The 22,539-nt window shown below is 43.3% G+C and overlaps 1 protein-coding gene across 1 annotated transcript; it reads right to left on the bottom strand.

Moving 5' to 3' along the window:
- Positions 1-827: 827 nt before the first annotated feature.
- SMIM13 (small integral membrane protein 13) lies at positions 828-22,113 on the bottom strand. Its single transcript, XM_040353722.1, has 3 exons — positions 21,932-22,113; positions 5,948-6,033; positions 828-1,865 (listed from the first exon to the last, which is right to left on the bottom strand). Exons 2-3 carry the CDS (start codon positions 6,021-6,023, stop codon positions 1,672-1,674), a joined length of 270 nt encoding a protein of 89 aa, XP_040209656.1. The 5' UTR covers positions 6,024-6,033; positions 21,932-22,113; the 3' UTR covers positions 828-1,671.
- Positions 22,114-22,539: the final 426 nt, after the last annotated feature.

The raw sequence follows: 22,539 nt of genomic DNA, 5'->3' as shown, positions 1-22,539 counted from the left end.
CCAATTGTTGGGGGGGGGGGGGGGAAATACCACCAAAAGAAAACTATTTGTGGAAAAAAAAGGACATACTTTTTATTTGGGCACAGTGTCGCATGATCGTGCAATTGTCAGTTAAAGTAACAGTTCCATATCTCGAAAAACGGCCTGGTCAGGAAGGGGGGGGGGCCAAAACTGTATTTTTTTATATTTAAAGTATTGATTATGGTCTCCAGTATAATACGGTTGGGTCACCCTTAAAAGCCCTGTTAACTTTGATATATTGTTTCTACATTTACTATCACTTACAATATTCCAGGTTAAAAAAATGTAATAAAAAATAGGTTACCTAACAAACCAGCGCATGAACAATCTCCTACACTTTACATCTATAATTTGATTCATTGTTAAGAGATACAAGCTAGCAGGGTCATTTATCTTATGACAGCCTGGTATGTAAAAATGATGTAGAGATATGAATATTTACAGTAATGGAAAGGAACTATAAATGTAGTCAAGACTAAGCAGAAGGCAGGCACACATACTACATTGAATATTAGGATGAATATGCCAACATTGGATATGGCTTTTCTGCAGCTGTAGTTCTATGAGAAACCGTAATATTGTGTAATGTAAACAAAAGCAACAGTTACTATTTCATTGTCACCGGTAGATAAATCCATAGTAAAAAAAAATGGTGAAAGAAGTGAAGTACCGCACATAGCTACCATATGCAATTAATGCAGTCATTCTATACAAAGGTTAAAGAAAGGGCGATTGGTTAACACGTACTTGTTAAAATTGCAGGTGTGCCAATTATAGTGTAACATACAGTGTGCGATCCACGCAGAAAAAAAAAAAAGAGCTAAAAGTCCCAGATCCGGTTTAACAAAGATTCTTCCTTGAGGCCAAACCATAGTTGTGCTCTCTTAGAAGCAGTATCCTATGGAATGCAAGAGCACCTAATACACGAGTACATTGCGTTTCCATGTTAAGAGAAAAGCAGCATCTAACGCTCTACAGTTATGAATGTGATAACCATGACTAAGGTGCCCTCACAGTGCTTTCTTCTTGCATACACAACTGATATAAGACATTACAGAAGTGAAGTGAGAAGTCCCGCGCACTGAAAGCTGTCGTCATTACATTTTGATGGACATCAAGGCAGCAGAATGAGCTCGTAGGTCATTTTTACATTAAGGTGCTCTTTTATAAACAACAGCTGAAATTCAGTATATATTACTAGTGGTAACTTGCCAATTCCATGTTCTCACTAAGGCCCCTTTCACACGGGGCAGGGGAGGTGCGGTGGCTGTATAGCGGCGTGATTTTTAGCGCTGAACCGCCTGAAAAACAAACGTGTCAGTGTGAAGGGGGTCTAAGAAGCAAATCCTGGGTAGTTAATACAAAGCAGAAAATGAAGCAGCCACATTTACACTTTACAGCTTGTTGGACAATCAGTGCAGTGGCGAAAGATGTCCATGTCTAGGTTCATGCACTTAGAGCTTCACATCCTTTGGAAGTATTTGAGGACAGGTAATAAAACTTCATAAGCGATTTCATTCATATAGTGCCATACTTTTATGAAGCCATTATTCCCATAAAGTCATATAGTGTTGACTTCTACAGTGCAGATGCTGAAAGCATGATGTCAGGATTGCCACTGATAAAGTCCCAGCGGCGGCGTTGCCATGCTTAGGTGGCCTCTTCAGCTGGAGCTCTCCTCTGTCGTGCAGATTTTGCTCTGGTCTTCTGTGGAGTCAGTGGGGTTTCTGACTCTGCAGGTGACTCGGATGATTCGTTTTCTCCTTGAAGGGAGGCGCCATCACAGACAAGTTCTCGGAGGAACTTGAACTTAGACAAGAAGAGGTGCCAGACCACATACCAGCCTAAAAAGGAAAGTATAAAAGCATTACGAAACAGCTCTGTAGCTCAAATCTAGGCAGATACAAAAAAACATTTAATACAGTCAGTCCCATATTAAAGGGGTTGTAAAGGTTCATCTTTTATTTTCGAAATCGGTTCCTTTAAGCTTGTGCATTGTTGGTTCACTTACCTTTTCCTTCCATTTCCCTTCTAAGAGTCGGTTCACACTAGGGCGACACGACTTCCAGCGCGACTTTCAGAGGCGACTCCGACACGACTTGAGCATGAACCACAGGGCGATCTGGGGCGATTTACAACAGGACTTGAAGTCGTCTTCAGGACAGGAGACTTTCCAGTGGCCAATCAAACAACAATCAGCTCTAGGGGAGGGAGGGGGAGGGAGGGGTGCAGGAGATGTTTCCCTGAGAAATGTATGTTATCTTCCTGGAAAGTCGCTTCAGTTAAGACTTGGATCAGACTTGGATCAGACTTGGATCAGACTTCCATTGAAATCAATGGGTACAAATCGCCTACAAGTCGGATTGAAGTAGTACAGGAACTTCTTTTGAAGTCGGAGCGACTCGAGTCGTGTGTATTAAAACCGCTCCCATTCACTTGCATTGTTTTTCTCGGCAGCGCGACTTGGGACGACTTGAGGCGACTTCAAGTCGGATCCCAAGTCGCCCCAGTGTGAACCGGCTCTAAATGTTTTTTTTCTTGGTTTGAATTTCTCACTTCCTGTTTCTCCTCAGTAAGCTTTCCACCATCATCTGAGCAGTGGAAAGTCATTTAGAACAGCTTACTGAACATCTTACTGAGGAGGAACAGGAAGTGAGAAACTCAGACAAAGAAAACAAAGAAAAAAAACATTTAGAAGGGAAAGGGAAGGTCAGGAGAGGAGCTTACACCAATGGAACAGCTCTGCACGGCGGAGAGTTCAAGAGGTACAATCTCAAAACTGTATAGACTGCTTCTGAGGGTGGACGAGCTGGAGACGCCCCCATTCATCCAAAAATGGGAAAGGGAGTTGGGAGCACAAAGGAGAAAAAAACACTACTTGAAAGGATTATAAGTTTGACCCACTCCTCTGCTATAGACACGAGGACCGCTGAGATGAACTACAAGTGTTTATCGGGATGGTATGCCACAACTGATAAAATAAGCAAATTTAGAGAAGGACAATCGGCAGATTGTTGGAGAGGGTGCCTAATAAGAGGAACAATGGCCCATCTGTGGTGGGACTGCCCTAAGATCAAAAAATATTGGGAACAAATTTTGGGCCTGATAAAAGATATTACAGGGAGGGAGACCCATGGGGGGGGGGGTTCTATTTCATGGAGGAGAAGAGGCAATAAAATGGTACAAAAAGTCATTGACCCCTCACTTATTAAACGCAGCCAAAAGGTTGATCCCAAAAAAATGGCAGGAGGTAGAAAGCCCACAAATGTGGGAATGGATAGACACGGTGGAGGAAACATATAGGATGGAGGAGTTGAAGGATAGTGTTGAAGAGGAAATAATAGGTTTTTAAAGATAAATGGAAAAACTGGAAAGATTTCAAAAAGACCTGGAGCTATGCGGAAAATTTGAGAGGAACGATATAAGAGGACAAATAGGAAGAAAGGTAAAACTTCCAAAATAAGGAAATCTGGAGTCATGAGGGCGGGGGACGGAGGGGCAGGGATATATGGTGGAGGTTGTGGGAATATAGTATGGAAAGACATGTATGTGGTGGCCACTACTGGATATATAAAGGGCAGCTGACTTTTAAATTTGTTTTTAAAAAAAAAGAAAGCATGAAGGAAAACCCACAAATGATGCAAAATCGTTGGAGACGATTGAGGCAAAAAAACATGAGCAAGGGAAATGCAAGGGAAATGGAAGGAAAAGGTAAGTGAGCCAACAATGCACGAGCTTAAAGGAACCTATTTTGAAAATAAAAAACGAACCTTTACAACCCCTTTAATTTATAGTCTTTATAATTATATAAACCTTTTTAAATTCCCTATATAGCTGTCCAATGACATTCTGGGGGCAAGGTGGTGTCCAATCTGTACTGTATGACAGTACAGAAAAGTATGATCTCCAGTCTGGCTGGGCTTAGGGCTGTGGTTAGAAATCCCCATACAGTCTACCTGACACCCCCACTCCCCCGAATTACAATTTTTTTTATATTTTGTATATTATTCTTCACAATTTTAAAGTGCTGGGGGGGGGGGAGCTAGGCACACAGGGGGGAGTCAGATGTGGGCAGAACACAGAGGGGGATTAGTGCAGTGGGACGGGAAGACAATTACAAAATGCTGCACTGTGTCTCTCCCTCCAGCAGCTGAAAGCTGGCAGACGGGATAGGGGGAAAAAACAGCTTTTAGCTGCTGGAGGGAGAGACACAGACTCCAGGCACAACTGGAGTATGCCAGGAATGCACACTGAGTTGCACATGCACAACTTAGGCTGCTTTCACACTGAGGCATTGGGGGTGTCGATGGTAAAGCGCCGCTATTTTTAGCGGCATTTTTCGTTGTTTTTGTGACGCTTTTCACCCGCCAGCAGAGCACTTTTAACCCCCGCTAGCGGATGAAAAGGGGTTAACACGGAAGCAGTATATACACTGATGTGTCCTGCAGGACTTTCCTTTACCGTCCTGCCTGTGCACCGCTCCAGTATGAAAGCCCTCGGGCTTTCACATTGGAGTGAGAGGAGAGGCTCTTCCAAGGCGCTTTGCAGGTGCTATTTTTAGCGTTATAGCACCTGTAAAACGCATCAGTGTGAAAGCAGCTTTAGTGTGGATTCAATAGAGGACTACTAGCAGGCAGGTTTTTTACTGCATATTTTTTCTGCAATAAAGATTTGCCTGTTTGCAGTTTTTTTAATAGTTTGGTTTAGTTGTGCTTTAAAAGGCCTTTTTACAGGCATACTTCCTGTTCCAGGTGATTTTCCCCCATGACTGCATACATGTAGCACCGGTGTCACTTTCCTTCCCTGTGTAAGCTTCCAGACCAGTAGGAATATGCGATCAGGCTGACCACAGTTTCAAACATGGCCAACTACCCTTAACTGATAGTAGTGAAAGGCTGTGCAGGGGTTGTGTCAACACAAGTCTTGGCCATTGGAGAACAGGCAGGCTGTGCTCCCAACACAGCCAGAAAACTGACCACACTGGGAGGAATGTGCTTATATGCCTAGTGCAGTGAAATAGGAAAGTAGGAGGACTGGCAGTATCACCAGGCATTTCACACAAAGCAATACACGATACTTTTTAACAAAAGTACATGGCACAACACACTCATATCAGGGATATGAAATGTTGAGGTAACATACATTTGCATTTCCAGACTCTGCTGTTCTTCCCTGGGAGTTTTGGGAGTTCTATCCCACCTTTATGTATTACAGCACATACATTTTACATAATAAAAAGTACACGATTAAAAACAAAAAAACAGAGAACATGGGAACCCCTCATAATGGTCTCACCAGAGTCCCAAGAAGTTGAAAAAACTGCCAGGTGGTTCTCCGGCATCCACCACGCACAGGGGCGGACTTACATCTCAGGAGCCTATAGGCAGAGAATTCGAAAGCACAACCCCCCCCCCCCCCCAAAAAAAAAACAGCACTAATCAACACGCTTACCCCGAAGTATGAATTCCTTCAGCAAGTTCAAATTCTCCCCAAACAAAAATGCGAAAATTCCCCATCTTTACATTCCAAATCTCCTTCCCAGGACACATCTTTCCTCCCCAATTCCAACTTCCAGCACATATCCCCCCACAAATCACCCCTCCTAGTAAAGATCCTCTTTCCTTCCAAATACCCCCCCCCCCCAGTATTAATTCCCATCCCTCCTCCTAGTACAAATCCTCTTCCCCAAACCCCCCTCCCAGCACAAATCCCCTCAAATCCATCCTCTTAGCGCAACCACCTCCAAAATGACCCTTTCCAGCACAACCCCCCCCCCCCCCCCAATTTTCCCCTCTTAGCACAAATCATCCCCAATTCTGCCCTCTAACACATACACAGCCCCCCAATAAGCTGTCAGATGGAAAACCACCACATACAGTACGTTGTACACTAAAATAATATTATAATCTCCTGCAATAATACTCACCACACAGCATAAACAGCAGGACACAGATTAATGTGGCCACAAAGACCAAAAATGTCAACCCAACACTCTGCCACATTTTCTATTTTCTGTAACACAAAAAAGAGACAAAATGATAAAAAACAGGAAAAGAAAAAAAATATATTATTCGAAACAGGAAAACTATCAGAATTACTAGGTATTGAGATAAAAGCTGCACATTTAAAAATATTGACAATGGCTTTTGCAATTATTTTACTGTGTTTAAATGACATGTTAGTGATTGAGTTTACACGTATGCGAATGTATGTGTGCCGCCCCAATGGGACATAGAATTTATGTATATATTGTTTCACTAACCATTTTTCTATGGACGTTTATGTTTAGTTCACATGCTGTCATCTAGTGACCATTTGTGATAATGCACTTTTTCCATGTTCCTTTCTCTGATCTATGACACGTTTCCTTTATATGTAATGCTCCACCCTTCATCTGTGATTGTACTTCCTGTGTAATGGAGGCAGCTACAGGCCACATGTAACAGGGCACATGTATTCTGCATAGTAAGCTACAGACAGTATCATCTTTTGACCGCACAATACCACAGCCTATTCATCTGTTGTATCCGGTCATCTGCTGTATCCGGTCATCTGCTGTATCCTGATGTTCAGAATAAAAGCAACCCCTGTGGATGGAATCAGTATTGGTGAGTTCAAGCTATCTAATGAGGATGGTCCTCAGTGATTATATCGGCTTATAAAGGCGGCAAGGCATAGAGGTCTCACAAGGGATAAATCACTTCACAACAATCGGAGTCAGAATAGTATGCATCCATCGATGGTGTACACCCTCTTTTTGGACGTTATCAGGAGCCACCACCCTGTCTTTATTTTACACCTGGGGATAGAGGAACAGGTCATTCAGCAGGACCTATATCACCATATTCTAGACAGAGGCAAAGGATTTGGGTGTTTTTTTGATTTGCTTAGAACCTTGAACATTACATTGGCATCAGTGCAGAAAAGAAAAAAAAAAAACATTCAGTAGGATATTTTTTTAGCTTCAAGTATATGTAAAACCTTATTTACCCATTACATGGTCATTTATTAGCATCTACCTGGTGATCCTATCAATTCTGGTAGCATGCTGACCATGGCAAGTACAGATCTGCGTCGGTGTACTCAGTTTGCATCCCTCAGCTCTCTTATCAGAACAGGAAGCCTGTAGTCAGATTTGGTGCCACATCCCTATCCATGCTGTGCTTGATTGATAGTTACTGTATTTATTGGCATAAACACTCAATTTTTTACCCTGAAAATAGAGGGTAAACTGTGCCTGCGTGTTATACGCAGGGGGCTGCTGAAAACTCCCAGAGACTGCATCTTCCCATCACTCATTGCTAAGGTGTTGCCAAGACACAGCCAGCTGTTACTGTTCACATCCACCATCACCGTAGCAAGCTCTCAAATGCTAAGCTTATAGCTACTTCATCGAAGGAGAGAAAGCACATTTGAGGGTGTTTGAACCAGAGAAGGAGCCAACTCCTGTGATGTTGGAGGTGAACCGTAACAGCTAGGAGTGTCTTAGCAACATCCTAGTCACAAGGCAGGATGGGGAGACCCAGTCAGTATTCAGTATGGCTTCATTAGGCATGTATTTGGCCTACACCTATAGCAAGGGCATTATTCACTTTGGTAAAAGCTGGACAGTTTGTTTACATCTATAGATGCCCCTTATCTGCATTCACTAGTTCATATTTGGTGAAGATAAACTATGTGCTGACTTTTTTTTTTTTTATCAGCACAAGGGACAGTACTTACATTAAATAAAAATATTCCATTGTGCGGGTGGCTGCTCTCTTAGGCCGTGTACAGACGACCAAACATGTACGATGAAAGAGGTCACCGTACATGTCTGGCCGGGGATTTCTGTACGATGGCTGTACTAACCATCGTACAGAAATCCGCGCGTAAACAATACTGGCAGAAAGGGTGGACATAGTTGGCACTGTTGAGTGCCTATGACAGGTCCAGTGGCTCAAATTAATCACTGCATCACCAGATTACCTCTGCAGGGCTATGGGGGGAGCAGAGGATGGAGGATTCTAACTAAGAGAGCAGCCACCAGCACAGGGATACTTTTTATTCAATGTATGCATTGTCCCTTGTGCTGATTTAATTTTTATTTTAAACTAAATTTAGACTTTATTACAGGGCTCGACAAATCCCGGTCGCCAGGTCGCCATGGCGACTAGAAATAGCGTCCCGGGTGACTTGGCTTGGAAGGTGGGCAAAAATAAATAAAAAATAATAATTGTTCCATAGGACCAGCGCTCCGCGGACTAGGCCAAAGCCGTGGCCTCGCCTAAAACATCCTGCCCGCAGCTCGCCGCGATCCGTTTGCGGCCTTTTCCCAGAATCGCTGCAGGCAGGATGTTTTAGGCGAGGCCGTGGCTTCGGCCTAGTCCGCGAAGAGCGCCTTTTACCCAGGATCGTGGCGGACTAGGCCCCCACCTCCCCCGCCGCTCGATCGCGGGGGGCCTGTGATGTCCGGTAATTGAGGCCGCGGCTTTGTGGCCTTGTGAAGTCCCCAGCTTATCCTTGTGTGAGCTGGCACCATCTGATGGTGGCCGTTGGTATTACAAGTTATGCATTACAAGTTAAACAGCAATTCTAATGTCATTTTTCAATATTTTCACTGCCATCTTCTTCCCTCTAATTAGAACCCCCAAACATTATATATATTTTTTATCCTAACACCCTAGAGAATAAAATGGCGATCGTTGCAATACTTTCTGTCACGCTGTATTTGCGCAGCGGTCTTACAAGCGCACTTTTTTGGGAAAAAAATTACACTTTTTTTAATTAAAAAATAAGACAACAGTAAAGTTATCCCCATTTTTTTTAATACTATGAAAGATAATGTTACGCCGAGTAAATTCATACCCAACATGTCACGCTTAAAAATTGCGTCCGCTCGTGGAATGCCGACAAACTTTTACCCTTTAAAATCTTCATAGGCGACGTTTAAAAAAATCTACAGGTTGCATGTTTTGAGTTACAGAGGAGGTCTAGGGCTAGAATTATTGCTCTCGCTCTACCAATCGCGACGATACCTCACATGTGTGGTTTGAACACCGTTTACATATGCGGGCGCTGCTCACGTATGTGTTCGCTTCTGCGCGCAAGCTCGTCGGGACGGGGTGCGTTTTCTGGCTCCTAACTTTTTTAGCTGGCTCCTAGATTCCAAGCAAATTTGTCAAACCCTGCTTTATTAGATGTGATTCATTAATGGAAATCAGGAACATTAGTATGTACAAATATGTAAATCGGTATAGATATGTTTTTATTGGTCAGTATACGGTATGTATGAATGAGAATGAAAGTACTGTATTTATTGGCGTATAACACTCACTTTTTCACCCTGCAAATCAGTTACAAATAGCGTGTGCGTGTTATACGCTGATACTGCAATTTGGGCTGCCTCGGAGAGAACGGGCGGGACGAGCGCTGTCAGATTACATACAGCGAGAATCTTCTGTTTACTCAGTAGCCTCTGTAATAGGAAGTCCCATCTCCTGGGCCGGCATTCGACCAGTGTTCTGTCTATCATTGAAGCCGGTCCAGGAGGCGGGACTTTGTATTAAAGAGGCCGCCGAGTAAACAGGAGATTCTCGCTGTATGTAATCTGATGACGCTCATCCTGCCTCCCTCTCTGTCCCTTCTGAGTCAGCAGTAATCTGAGGTGAGATGGGTATTGATCAGGCTGCATTCATGGCAATGGTGAGGCTGCAGATGGGCATTGATCAAGCTGCCATGATGGGCAATTATGAGGCTACACATGGGCATTGATTAAGCTCAATTGATGGGTGATTGTGAGGCTGCAGATGGGCACGGACCCTTATTTTGCTTCAAAGTTCTTTATTTAAAATTTACGTTTTTTTCCTGAAACTTCCCTCTTAAAATTAAGGTGCGTGTTATATGCCGATAAATACAGTAAGTTATGGGTATCGGACATGGTTGCTGAGCAGGTAATTAACCACTTGCCGGGACGACGGCGCGGCTATTCGTTTATAGCCGCTCTGTCGCGATCGCTCCCCGGAGCTGAAGAACGGGGAGAGCCGTATGTAAACACGGCTTCCCCGTGCTTCACTGTGGCGGCGCATCGATCGAGTGATCCCTTTTATAGGGAGACTCGATCAATGACGTCAGTCCTACAGCCACACCCCCCTACAGTTGTAAACACACACTAGGTGAACCCTAACTCCTACAGCGCCCCCTGTGATTAACTCCCAAACTGCAACTGTCATTTTCACAATAAAGAATGCAATTTAAATGCATTTTTTGCTGTGAAAATGACAATGGTCCCAAAAATGTGTCAAAATTGTCCGAAGTGTCCGCCATAATGTCGCAGTCATGAAAAAAAAAAAAATAATCGCTGATCGCCGCCATTAGTAGTAAAAAAAAAATTATTAATAAAAATGCAATAAAACTATCCCCTATTTTGTAAACGCTATAAATTTTGCGCAAACCAATCGATAAACGCTTATTGCGATTTTTTTACCAAAAATAGGTAGAAGAATACGTAAACTGAGGAAATTTTTTTTATATATGTTTGTGGGGGATATTTATTATAGCAAAAAGTAAAAAATATTGATTTTTTTTCAAAATTGTCGCTCTATTTTTGTTTATAGCGCAAAAAATATAAAAACCGCAGAGGTGATCAAATACCACCAAAAGAAAGCTCTATTTGTGGGGGAAAAAGGATGCCAATTATGTTTGGGAGCCACATCGCACGACCGCGCAATTGTCTGTTAAAGCGACGCAGTGCCGAATAGCAAAACCTGGCCTGGGCATTTAGCAACAAAATGGTCCGGGGCTTAAGTGGTTAAATAGGCAAAGAGAAGGAAAGAAACAATGACAGCTCAAAGCACTGAAATATGAAGTCAAGTGCCTTTCCCAGAAATCATTGGATCATCATATTGTTCTCTTCCATACTGTTGGTGTGACTCACTCCATTCATTTATTAAACATTGACCGAGAACATTCGTTCATACCTTTCACATGTCTAATACTTTGGGGTAGTGGCAGAATATGCAATTGGAAAGATAAAAAAAAGTACAGCCAGCATTTCTATTTGCTGTGGACCTACAAAAAGTCATGCATGGTCTGAAAGTTCCCAGGCTGATCTCAAACGCTAGCCATCAGGAAACCCTTGTACTTCTAGTTCCTCTGTAAGGCAGTGCTTACCGTCCTCTGAAAAAGCGACCCACAACGGAATGTTTTTGATCCTGCTGCCTCCTAAATGTCTTTTTTTTTTAAATACTGCAACACAACCACGACCCAAGCATTTTGCTTGTGGTGCATTCCCATTGCCTGTCAAAGCATCACAGCTACATCATGTGTACAGTCCTGTCCGGGTATAACAGTGCCCATCAGTGTCACCTATTAGTGCAGCTTCACAAGTGCCTTCTCATCAGTGCCCACCAGTGTTGCCTCATCAGTGTCACCTATCAGTGCCCATCAGTGAAGGAGAAAAATTACCCGTTTGCAAAATTTTATAACAAACTATAATTTTATTTATTTTTCCATTTGATTAGCAAAACAAAATTTGTGTGAATAAAATTATAAAAATGTCATTTGGGTACAGTGTTGCATAACCACACAATTGTCAAAGTGCAGCAGCGCTGAAAGCTGGAAATTGGCCTGGGCAGAAAGGGGGTGAAAGTGGGCAGTAGGCAAGTGGTTAAAGAATCCTAACTGCTAAGTCACCAGTACTTTGTCTTTTGTAGGAACTAATCAGTAGAGAAGAGGTTCTAATCAGTAGAGAAGAGGATCGGGTTCGCTGTTACCTGTGGTTCAAGACTCATAGTCCAGGCAAAGTTATGTGCAGATTCACACAGGATAATTCCTTTTAAACCATATTGCACTACATGGGGGGTGTCTGGACTTTGGTCAGCGGGCTTAGAAGAGCCAACAAAGCAGCTTTTGGTAAATCCAGCGCCCTCACTATAAAAAGGGGGATGGGCATAGGTCAGCCACATCAATCAGTGAATTGGAGGCTGTTGCAAGGAAAGTCGAGAAACAATATATAGAAAGAGATTAGGGTACGGATAATTAGGAAACTGTACTTAAATTCTGATTGCTAGCTCTTTGGACAATCAATTCCTTTTCTGCTTTTTTGTTATTATTGAGGTCACTTTTAGCTGCTGTCTTGTCCATTGCAAACTTAGAATTTTTATTTCATTGCTGTTGCAAGGAAAGTCGAGAAACAATATAGAAAGAGATTAGGGTACGGTTAATTAGGAAACTGTTCTTTGTGTCTGATTGCTATCTCTTGGGACAATCAGCTTCTTTGCTACCTTTTTGTTCTTATTATTGAGGTCACTTTTAGCTGCTGTCTTGTCCATTTCATTGCTGCAAGGCTTTCTTTTCAAAACATGGCTTTTGTTTCAGGGGTTGGTATTTGGGGGGATTTTCATGCATTTTAAAATATTTTGCTCTTTATTTTATGTTGCTAAGGAATAGGATATGGTAATTTAAAGCGGTAGTTAACTGCCCCAAAGAAAAAAAAAAAAAAAGTGGGCTCCCTGCCGTTGTTTTCCATAACGCGCTAGTATGCACCGCATATTAGCACAATATGACACACTTACTTGCACACGGAACCCTCCAGTGCAGTGCTGTCACGGCTCCCTGGGGCATCCACCTTCACCCAGTCTTCCTTCTGGGTTTGCAGGCTCCAGTGTTCTGCAGAAAACTCCAACTCGCCAGAATCTCCAACCACGTGACTTCCGATCACGCTCCAGCAGCAATAATTGGAGATCTAAAAGAGAACACCGGCAGCGTATACACTACGGTACACAATGAGTTGGCTGTTTTCACAGAACGCCAGGTAAGGAGGAAAAAAAAAAAAAGTTGTTGCTGCCTTGGAGGCGGCCATGTTGTTGGTTACTAGCAGGCGTCCACTTATTATATACCGTAGTGTATACGCTGCTGCTGTTCTGTGAAAACAGCAAACTCATCAAAATCTCCAATTACTGAAGCTGGAGAGTTACATGGTTGGAGATTTTGATGAGTTGCGTTTTTAGCAGAACACCGGCTGTATGAATGGCCATAGCATGGAGCTCTGAAGGGGCGGCACGGAAATGCCGTCCCTTCAGAGTGCATGCGCCATTGACTTCATCGGCTGCATCCCATGTGAATATCTCCTAAACAGTGCAAGTTTTGGAGACATTCACTCAGGGGTGGACTGGCAACTCATGGGGCCCCTGGGCAATAGAAGATTATGGGGCCCCCGGCTTACAGATGGCCACCACGCCAGGAGGCATTGCATAGGCAGGGCAGCTAAAATCTCAGGATTTTCTCATCAAAAGGATGTCGGTTTTGGACATATCAGGGACAGATTAAAGAACAAAAAAAAATAAAAACAGATTTTTACATACTGTCCCTGGTTTTATTGAGCCTGGCAACCCTGATGGGCCCCCCTAGTGGCATGGGGCCCTCGGGCACTGCCCGAGAGTCCCAATGGTCAGTCCGCCCCTGCATTCACTGTACCTACAGGTAAGCTTTATTATAGGCTTAGCTGTATGTACAAGTTAAAAAGTTGACTTTACTTCCACTTTAAGTTAAAATTGTTTGTTTTTTTGTTTGTTTTTTTTTGTTTAAAGATTTTATTGGAATTTTAAAATAAGTTGTACAATAAAGCAATAAACATCTATTGATACATCAAGATAAATAACAGAACGAATGAAGTGAATTAAAAATATCCACGGAACAACAAAAGTCAAGAGAATACATATCTCTTTGTTTTTCATAACTGATGATAACAAGTAGAAAATTCTATCAGGAATAGATAAAAAAAAAAAAAAAATAGTAATACACCTCTTTTTTTTTTTTTTTTTCCAAATAAGAATCACCAAGCAAAAAAAAAAAGGGGGATAGGGAGTCTCGGTAATTTGTCATATAAAAGGTCAGGGTAGTCTCAGTCAGAAGCAGGGTGATGGGATAAGTTACGAAACTCTGTAGAGTCAGTAAAGCGTATCCAACATTTCCATTTATCTTGAAATTTAGAGGGAGAGTCCAATGATTGAAGAATCAGGTCTTCCATTTCCGCTATTCGTTTAATTCTTTAAAGCCATTCTGAAATGCTAGGAGGAGAGGTGTCCTTCCAATGTGTTGGGATACAGAGCTTTGCTGCATTAATCAAATGTAATACTATGGAATTCTTATAAACGTGGTAAGGTAGTGAGGTATGATGTAACAAGAATTGGGCAGCGCTGAAGTTCGGAGAGTAAGTAGTGATTAGGGGAATAATACGGTAAACCTCTTTCCAAAAGGGTTGTATGATTGGGCACTCCCACCAAATATGTATGAGAGTACCCAAAGCAGACTTGCATCGCCAACAGGTAGGCGAAGTGGAAGGGCTAAATTTGTGAATAACATGAGGTGTTCTATACCATTTGGAATATATTTTATAACCGTTTTCTTGAGTGAGAACATTCAGAGAACCCTTATGAATGAATGTGAAAATGTGACGCCATTCATTGGCAGATAGGTGTATATCAAGAACCCTTTCCCAATATTGAACTTTTTCATCCATTTCAAGATCAACATCAGAAAATAATAGTGAGTACGTTTTCGATATGAGATGTCTTTGCGGGCCATTACTAACACATAACATTTCAAAGGGGGTTTTAGGCCTGTTCCAAGTCAAAAGAGAACCAGAGTTTGAGATAGAATTTAGCATAATCTCATAGTCCATTTTAGAAATAGTGAGGTTCGGGAAAGTAATACAAAAGGCGTCGTAAGTCAAAAATTTACCATCTTTGAAAAAGAGTTCCGCTCTTAATGAAGGAAATAAAGTAGGATCTATGGAGATGGGTACAGCGGATTCAGGAAAAAGATTAGGGATTACAGGGAAAGGTGTCATTGGGCCCGGGGAGGACGATATGTCAAATTTAGCACATATTAACCTAAAGACTTGTAACGTGGGACCAGTAAGGGGGTGCGAGCCATTGCCACGGGGTATATTACGGGGATTCGTCCAAGGAAGGTGATGTAAAGGAATTTTAGAAGATAGTCCCTCAAGATCAATCCAATCTTTGGTCTTCTTATGAATGTGCCAATCAATAACACGGGACAAATGGCAAGACCAATAATATTTCTGTACATTTGGTAATCCTACCCCACCCAACAGTTTAGGGTTGAGTAGAGTATCCCACTTAATCCTGGGTTGGTTGGAATCCCAAATAAATTTCAAACACAATTTTTTATATAATTTAAAGAAGGAAGCTGGCAATTTAATCGGGATGGTTTGCAAAAGATAGAGTAATCTGGGGAGGATATTCATCCTGATTATGGCTATTCTTCCAAACCATGAAAAAAGGTTTTTGTCCCATTTTAGGAGGTCATCCTGAATAGATTTAAGCATAGGTAGAAAGTTAGAGGAATATAAGTCCTTTAGTAGAATAGGTATGCGTATGCCTAAATAGGTTAGCGAATGCGTTTCCCATATGAATGGAAATATACGTTTGCACAGGGATACCACATCATTCTGCAGAGTGATATTTAAAGCTCTGGATTTATTTGTTTGTTTTTTTTAACTGCAAGGCTCCCTTTTTTTTTAAAACGAGTGTGTATTTTTGTGCGGAAGCCATTTATCCGTCACACTGGCATTGTGCCAGAAATACAAACAGAGCTGTGCATGCGCAGAGCATTGCAAACAGGCAGATACTATTTCATTGCAGAAAATACATTGCCTTTTGGAGTTTTACGGCTAGCAAAAAATTAATAATTATCTTTAGTTCCGCCTTAAAATTGCCTTATTTCATCTCTAGTGTCCCAACCTGTAAAGAAATTAAATATTCTTTTGGGTAGGGAGTACCTTTTTGGGTGGTACCCGCTACTACTTCTTCACTCCTCACCCATGCAAGAATGAAGGTGCCTCGGTCTACCTTTCCTGATATAATGTCACACTTCCCAGTAGGCTATAAGACCAGTCTCACCACAGGCTGTGACTCCTGCATGCGTAGTAGGGAGCCGGCTGTGAGTTATCAGGAAGTGACAGTTATCTCCTGAAGCCAAGATGGTGGCACAGAGGAAGCGACATCTGCGAAGCATTAGCTGTGCGGAAAACTACCCTTGCTTGACTCCATGGGATGTTAAGTTTCTTTCTCTTTAAAGTGGTTGTAAAGCGGTGGGTCAGCAATCTGTCAATCGTGATCTACAGGTAAATCGTGACCAGGTGACTAGTAGATCCCAGTCTGGGCTTGCTGACCCACCATTCCATAGCATCAAACAATGCAATGCAGAAGGACTACTCGTAAACTTGGAGCTGTATTACGGAGCAAAAAGCCAATGGCTCCTCTGTAGTACTGGCTCCTATCCAATGCAGAGAGATACCAGCTGCCCTTCATCTCTTAACCTGGTTAGTGGTCTCTAAAGTGGTGCCAGCAGCAGGAAAGCAGAGATCTTCAGGTCAGTGTGAAGCAATAATAGTAAAAGGCTGCTTTCACACTGATGCACTGTGGTCTACCCACACAGCGGGTACAGTGCATTGTACCTGTAGATTTGTTGCGCTTAGCAACGCTGTATCCTGGCCTAGGCCAACAAGGCCCAGGCCTAGGGCAGCACTTTGCAGGAGGGCAGCACTGGAAGAGTTCCCGCTGGCTTGCACTACACTGTTAGTGTAGTGCCAGTCTTATGGGGCAAACTGGGCTGAAAGGCAAATTAGTCTAGCGCCCCCATAAAGCGGCCACACTGCTTCCGGTATGCGGGTGGCCGGAATTCTACAACTGTGGGGGGGCACTTCTAATTTCCACTGTCACATCATCCTGGATCACAAACCTTCCTCACTGTGCTATATGTTTTCTGCTGAACCATTGGCATGGTTATATCTTAGTCCTCTCGATAAAATTATCAGAAATTTGTGCTTAAAGTAGAACTATAGGCAACACTTTTTGTTTATTTTGGATAGAGTAAGGAAGGGTTATAGCCCCTGTCAGTTTATTTTTTACCATCCCTGTCCCATTGCAGAGATTTCCCTTCACTTCCTGCCCCATAGCCCAAGAGGAAGCGAGAGGAAATTATGCATATTAAGGGAATCCATTGCCCCCCAGGCTCTCTAGAAATAGTTGGGCTCCCTCCAGTCATCTGCCCTTCATCTATCCATCAGCATACATGTGCTTCCATTGAGGAGACTTTACATTTTAGAGTTAGGATTGCAGTACACAGGGAGCCTTGATGGGGCCTGCAGCTTACTCATGTATTTGCAAATGCGTGCAACTAAACCCCTGTTTTTAACGCACTTGTAGCGCCTGTGTACTTTCGTACAGGTTCTATTATTGACGTGCAATGCCTGCGACTGCAACATGGTAGTACGGCAATAAAATTCAGGTGCAAGGAGGCGAGACTGTGCCCGGTGATCTTTGACTTCTCCCATTTTGTTCAGGTCGAGCTCCACCTCTTTAACCGCTTAAAGACCAGCCACCACAGTTGTACTGTGGCAGGTTGGCTCTCCTGGGCGTATCACCATAATTGTACGCTGGCCGCTTTAAGAGCTATAGGGGGCGCGTGCACACCACAATGTCCGTTGGCCTCCCGCGATCACTCCACAGAGAGCCAGAACGGGGATATGTCAATGTAAACAGGGGAGTAGAGAGAGATCTGCTGTTCCTAGTGATTAGGAACAGCGACCTGTCTCCTCCTCCAGTCAATCCCATCCCCCTACAGTTAGAAACCCCTCCCAGGGAACACATTTAACCCCTTGATCTCCCCTAGTGTCAACTCCTTCCCTGCCAGTGATATTTACACAGTAATCAGTGCGTTTTTATAGCACTGATCACTGTATAAATGTCAATGGTCACAAAAATGTGTCAAGCGTCCGATCTGTCCGCTGCAATGTCGCAGTCCTGCTAAAAACCGCAGATTGCCGCCATTACTAGTAAAAAAAATGCCATAAATCTGTCCCCTATTTTGTAGACGCTATAGCTTTTGCGCAAACCAATCAATATACTATGACAAAAAGTAGACACTACTGTGTTTTTTTCAAAATTGTCGCACGTTTTTGTTTATAGCGCAAAAAATAAAAACCACAGAGGTAATCAAATATCACCAAAAGAAAGCTCTATTTGTGTGAGAAAAAAAAAAGGACATCAATTTTGTTTGGGTACAATGTCGCCTGACCGCGCAATTGTCAGTTAAAGCGACGCAGTGACGTATCACACAAAATGGCCTGGTCATTAGGGGGACAAATCCTTACATTCTAGTTAAGGTTGCCTACCCCTGTTGTGAAAGGATTTTTTTTAAAGGGGCCAAAATCAATGCCTAAACATTTTTTACCTTAATGCAAGGAATGCAAAGTTGAGGCTTCAGAGCCACTTTAAAGTGTAAGTCCAGCCTAACACTAAAATCTCTGCATCTACAGACATCCACGATCTATTTGTCCCTGTAAAGAAAAAAATTGTAAACATACCTTTTTTGAAGCCGATCTGATCCGATCTCCAGGGGCAGAAGCTCTGCAGAGGACACAGTCGTCAACAGCTGTGAAAGTAATGGGGAGTGGCGCCACCATTGACTTACTATTTGGCATCTGTTGTCAAATGTGTCCTCTGCACCCACCTCCACAGCAAGGCCGTGGCTGACAGCTCAGTGTGGGACCGGGGGGGGGGATTCTTCTTTACAGGGCTAGATAGGTTAGTGTTAGATCGTGGATGTCTGTAGATGCAGGGATTTTAGTGTTATGGCCCGTACACACAATCTGAAAATCGGACGGCAGCTTGTCCGACTTTTTTTGCTTAACCACTTCCCGACCGCCGCATGTACATATACGTCGGCAGAATGGCACGTACAGGCACATTGGCGTACCTGTACGTCCCTGCCTAGACGTGGGTCGGGGGTCCGATCGGGACTCCCCCCGCTACACGCGGCGGTCGGGTTCCCTCGGGGAGCGATCCGGGACGACGGCGCGGCTATTTGTTTATAGTCGCGATCGCTCCCCGGAGCTGAAGAACGGGGAGAGCCGTATGTAAACCCGTGCTTCACTATGACGCTGCATCGATCGAGTGATCCCCTTTATAGGGGAGACTCGATCGATGACGTCATTCCTACAGCCACACCCCCCTACAGTTGTAAACACACACTAAGTGTACACTAAATCCTACAGCGCCCCCTGTGGTTAACTCCCAAACTGCAACTGTCATTTTCACAATAAACAATGCAATTTAAATGCATTTTTTTGCTGTGAAAATGACAAGGTCCCAAAAATGTGTCAAAATTGTCCGAAGTGTCCGCCATAATGCCGCAGTCATGAAAAAAATCGATGATCGCCGCCATTAGTAGTAAAAAAAAAAATAATTAATAAAAATGCAATAAAACTATCCCCTATTTTGTAAACGCTATAAATTTTGCGCAAACCAATCGATAAACGCTTATTGCGATTTTTTTTACCAAAAATAGGTACAAGAATACGTATCGGCCTAAACTGAGGGAATTTTTTTTTTTTATATATATGTTTTTGGGGGATATTTATTATAGCAAAAAGTAAAAAATATTGAATTTTTTTCAAAATTGTCGCTCTATTTTTGTTTATAGCGCAAAAAATAAAAACCGCCGAGGTGATCAAATACCACCAAAAGAAAGCTCTATTTGTGGGGAAAAAAGGACGCCAATTTTGTTTGGGAGCCACGTCGCACGACCGCGCAATTGTCTGTTAAAGCGACGCAGTCCCAAACTGTAAAAACACCTTGGGTCTTTAGGCAGCATATTGGTCCGGTCCTTAAGTGGTTAATAGTCGCAAGTAGAAATTTAAATTGAATAGGTTACTAAAGTCACGAAAATTCTCGTTCAACAGAAAAAAAAAAAAAAAAAAAAATAATAAAAAAAAATTAATCGGAAGTGATGTCATGTGATGTAATGTCTTTGTATTGTATTTTCGGAGGGCAACTATACTGACTAAACGAAAATCGTACGATCTGGTATCGTACGAGAAAAATTTCCGTGCTTGTCCGATCGAATAATATCAGATAAACTGTCGTGATCGGCTATCGAAAAAGCTCTGTACTAACGATCTGATTATTGTACGATTCTTCCTCTGACGACAGTTTTCGTACGCTATTCGGAACGTGGGTACAGGCCATTAGGGTGGACTTCTACTTTAGGTATTTGAAGCTTCTGACTTTCTCTTTCCCATCCCCCACTGAAGTTCCTCTTCAAGAAATACTCCTTAAGACAATCTGGAGATAATTAACCCCTCGTTCACATTGACTGCAGCTTTGAAATCGTGCAACTTTATCTGAAATCGCATAATTTAAAGCCGCATGTCAGTGCGACTTGGAAGACATCAATGCAAGTCGCACTTGAAATTACCAAAAGTAGTGCAGGAACTACTTATTTAAATTGATGCAGCACCGCACCAATTTGAACAACAGACTGCGACTTGATCTGTCAAATCGCTCCCATGTGGACTTAAAGCGGAGTTCCACCCAAAAATTGAACTTCTTCTTTTCGGAACCCTCCTCACATTTGGCACCTTTCAGGGAGGAAGGGGTGCACCCACTTCTGGGCATAGACTCCTGTCACGCCACTTGCATCCCCCCCTGCTGTCTCCTGGGCCACGCCGCTTGCGCATGCGCAGTAGGGAACCGGCAGTGAAGCCGCAACGCTTCACTTCCTGATTCCCTCACCGAGGATGGCAGCGGGGGCAGCTGAGAGACAAGCGATTGCTCGGCCTCGGCTGCCGACATCGCGGGCGCGCTGGACAGTTAAGTGTCCATTTATTAAAAAAGTCAGCAGCTGCAGTATCTGTAGCTGCTGGCTTTTAAAAAACAAAAAATTCAGGTGGACCTCCACTTTAAGGATAAGTTCACCTCATCACAACTCATAAAAAGGTGAACGGACTCAAAATACCCTGGCTACTCCTTTGGACCTCACTGCACATAGTGGCTCTGATTCCCTGTATGCATGACACGTGACTGCTCATTTCTTTTGGAACACTTCAGGTGTGCTTCTGTTTGGTCAGCGCAGTCATGTGGCTGACCCAACCAATGAGCATTTGTCATTGCAAGCATTATGATGGATACTCACTTCAAGCCTGTATATTGCAGTGTACGGACTGCTGCACCGAGGCATCATGGCTACTAGGGATGAGCCAGGAAGTCGACACAGCGCTGTGCTAATCAAAGGCAGGGAGACATTGTCCCGATGTGTGGCTGCAGTGATCAGGAAATGTCTCACTGCCTGTGATTAGCGCAGCGCAGTGCCGACTTCCTGGCAGGCTCTGCACGTGGAGTGTGCGAACACGCCGGAGCTCATCCCTAATGGCTACCATGTACAGCAGGGGTGGCCAGGATCTTTTGGAGTGACCTCGCCTTTTCATTTTCTGTGAAAAGTTCCGTGAACTTATCCTTTAAAATCTTGAATTCATTTGCCTAGCAATTTTGACACTTCTTTGCCACAAATTCATGTTTCCGGCAGGTTCAAGAAACGGTCGCATGCAAAGCATTTGTCGCGCGATCGCCAGAAACGCTTTTAAAGAGTGTCACCGCCACTCTTTATGAATTCCAGGGTACGTTCCGTGTCCTTCCTATTGAATAAGGTCAGCAGTATTGGAAAGAGGTATGAGGACCATCTTTTTGAAAGTGCACAGCCCAGCGCACAATAAACACTTGCCTATCTATAGAGTACGCGGGCTTGCCGGTGAATTTTTCCTTTTTATAAACACACTGACAGCTGCTGGAGCACAGAGGAGCGTCACTCCCAGCCTAGGAATACTGAGCCTCATTGTTTACTGCTGACTGAATCATATAGAGCAGCTGGGGAAACCATAGCTTGTTTATGCTGATTCCGGCGAAGGAGCTCTGCTTCATAAGAGCGCTGCTCCACTTACCATAAGACATATTCATTTCACCAGAGAGTAATGTAACCCTGCTAGAGATCTGCCATACACACACACTTAAAGGACAACTGTACCTTGTCATAAACAACAACAAATCTGATAAATAGTACACCTTACCTGTTCAGGAGTCTGTTATGTGTATGAAGAGCTGTGTGGCTGCTGGAAACATTCCAGAAATGGCCAGTGTCATTACATGTCCTGAGCTGAAGCAAATTTTGAAGACAGGGACACTGTATGTGAAGAGCTTACAGCCACATTTCCCATCCTGCTTTGCGAGCAGTGATATCACAATTTCCCCTCCTCCCTCTGATACGTGCTCAAGCTGTCCTCCCCCCCACCCTCTGCTCTCTTATTCTCCTCCTTCAAGCCAGGCACATGGAAGAAAGCATTCACAAAGCGACAACCATTGTGTGACCGTCTCATTCACACCGACACTGACATACGTGTGTTTCGAAAACGCATATAAATGCATGGAATGGTTTTAAGGGCTCATTCAGTCAAGTGATTAAGCCGTGTCCTCTGTGCAGAGCCACTTTTTGCTGCATTTGCAGCCACCTCAGAGCTGCATGCAGTCAGCCTATAGAAATAGACATGTAGCGGCTGCACGGACACAACTGCATGTCGGTACCGGGTGCACAGATCCGATTGATTAACTAAAACGGTTTTAACTGACAATTGCGCGGTCGTGCGACGTGGCTCCCAAACAAAATTGATGTCCCTTTTTT

Source organism: Rana temporaria, chromosome 5 (assembly GCF_905171775.1).
Source record: "Rana temporaria chromosome 5, aRanTem1.1, whole genome shotgun sequence".
Taxonomy (NCBI): domain Eukaryota; kingdom Metazoa; phylum Chordata; class Amphibia; order Anura; family Ranidae; genus Rana; species Rana temporaria.
Note: the sequence above shows the minus strand (reverse complement) of the source record. Positions and strands in the feature narration are given on the sequence as shown.

What these genes read in the sequence shown, in the direction of transcription:
- SMIM13 (XM_040353722.1), bottom strand. Translation starts at nt 6,023, where the DNA reads ATGTGGCAGAGTGTTGGGTTGACATTTTTGGTCTTTGTGGCCACATTA. An exon ending in CCTGCTGTTTATGCTGTGTG is followed by an intron (nt 1,866 to 5,947) that starts GTGAGTATTATT and finishes TTTCCTTTTTAG; the next exon opens with GCTGGTATGTGGTCTGGCAC.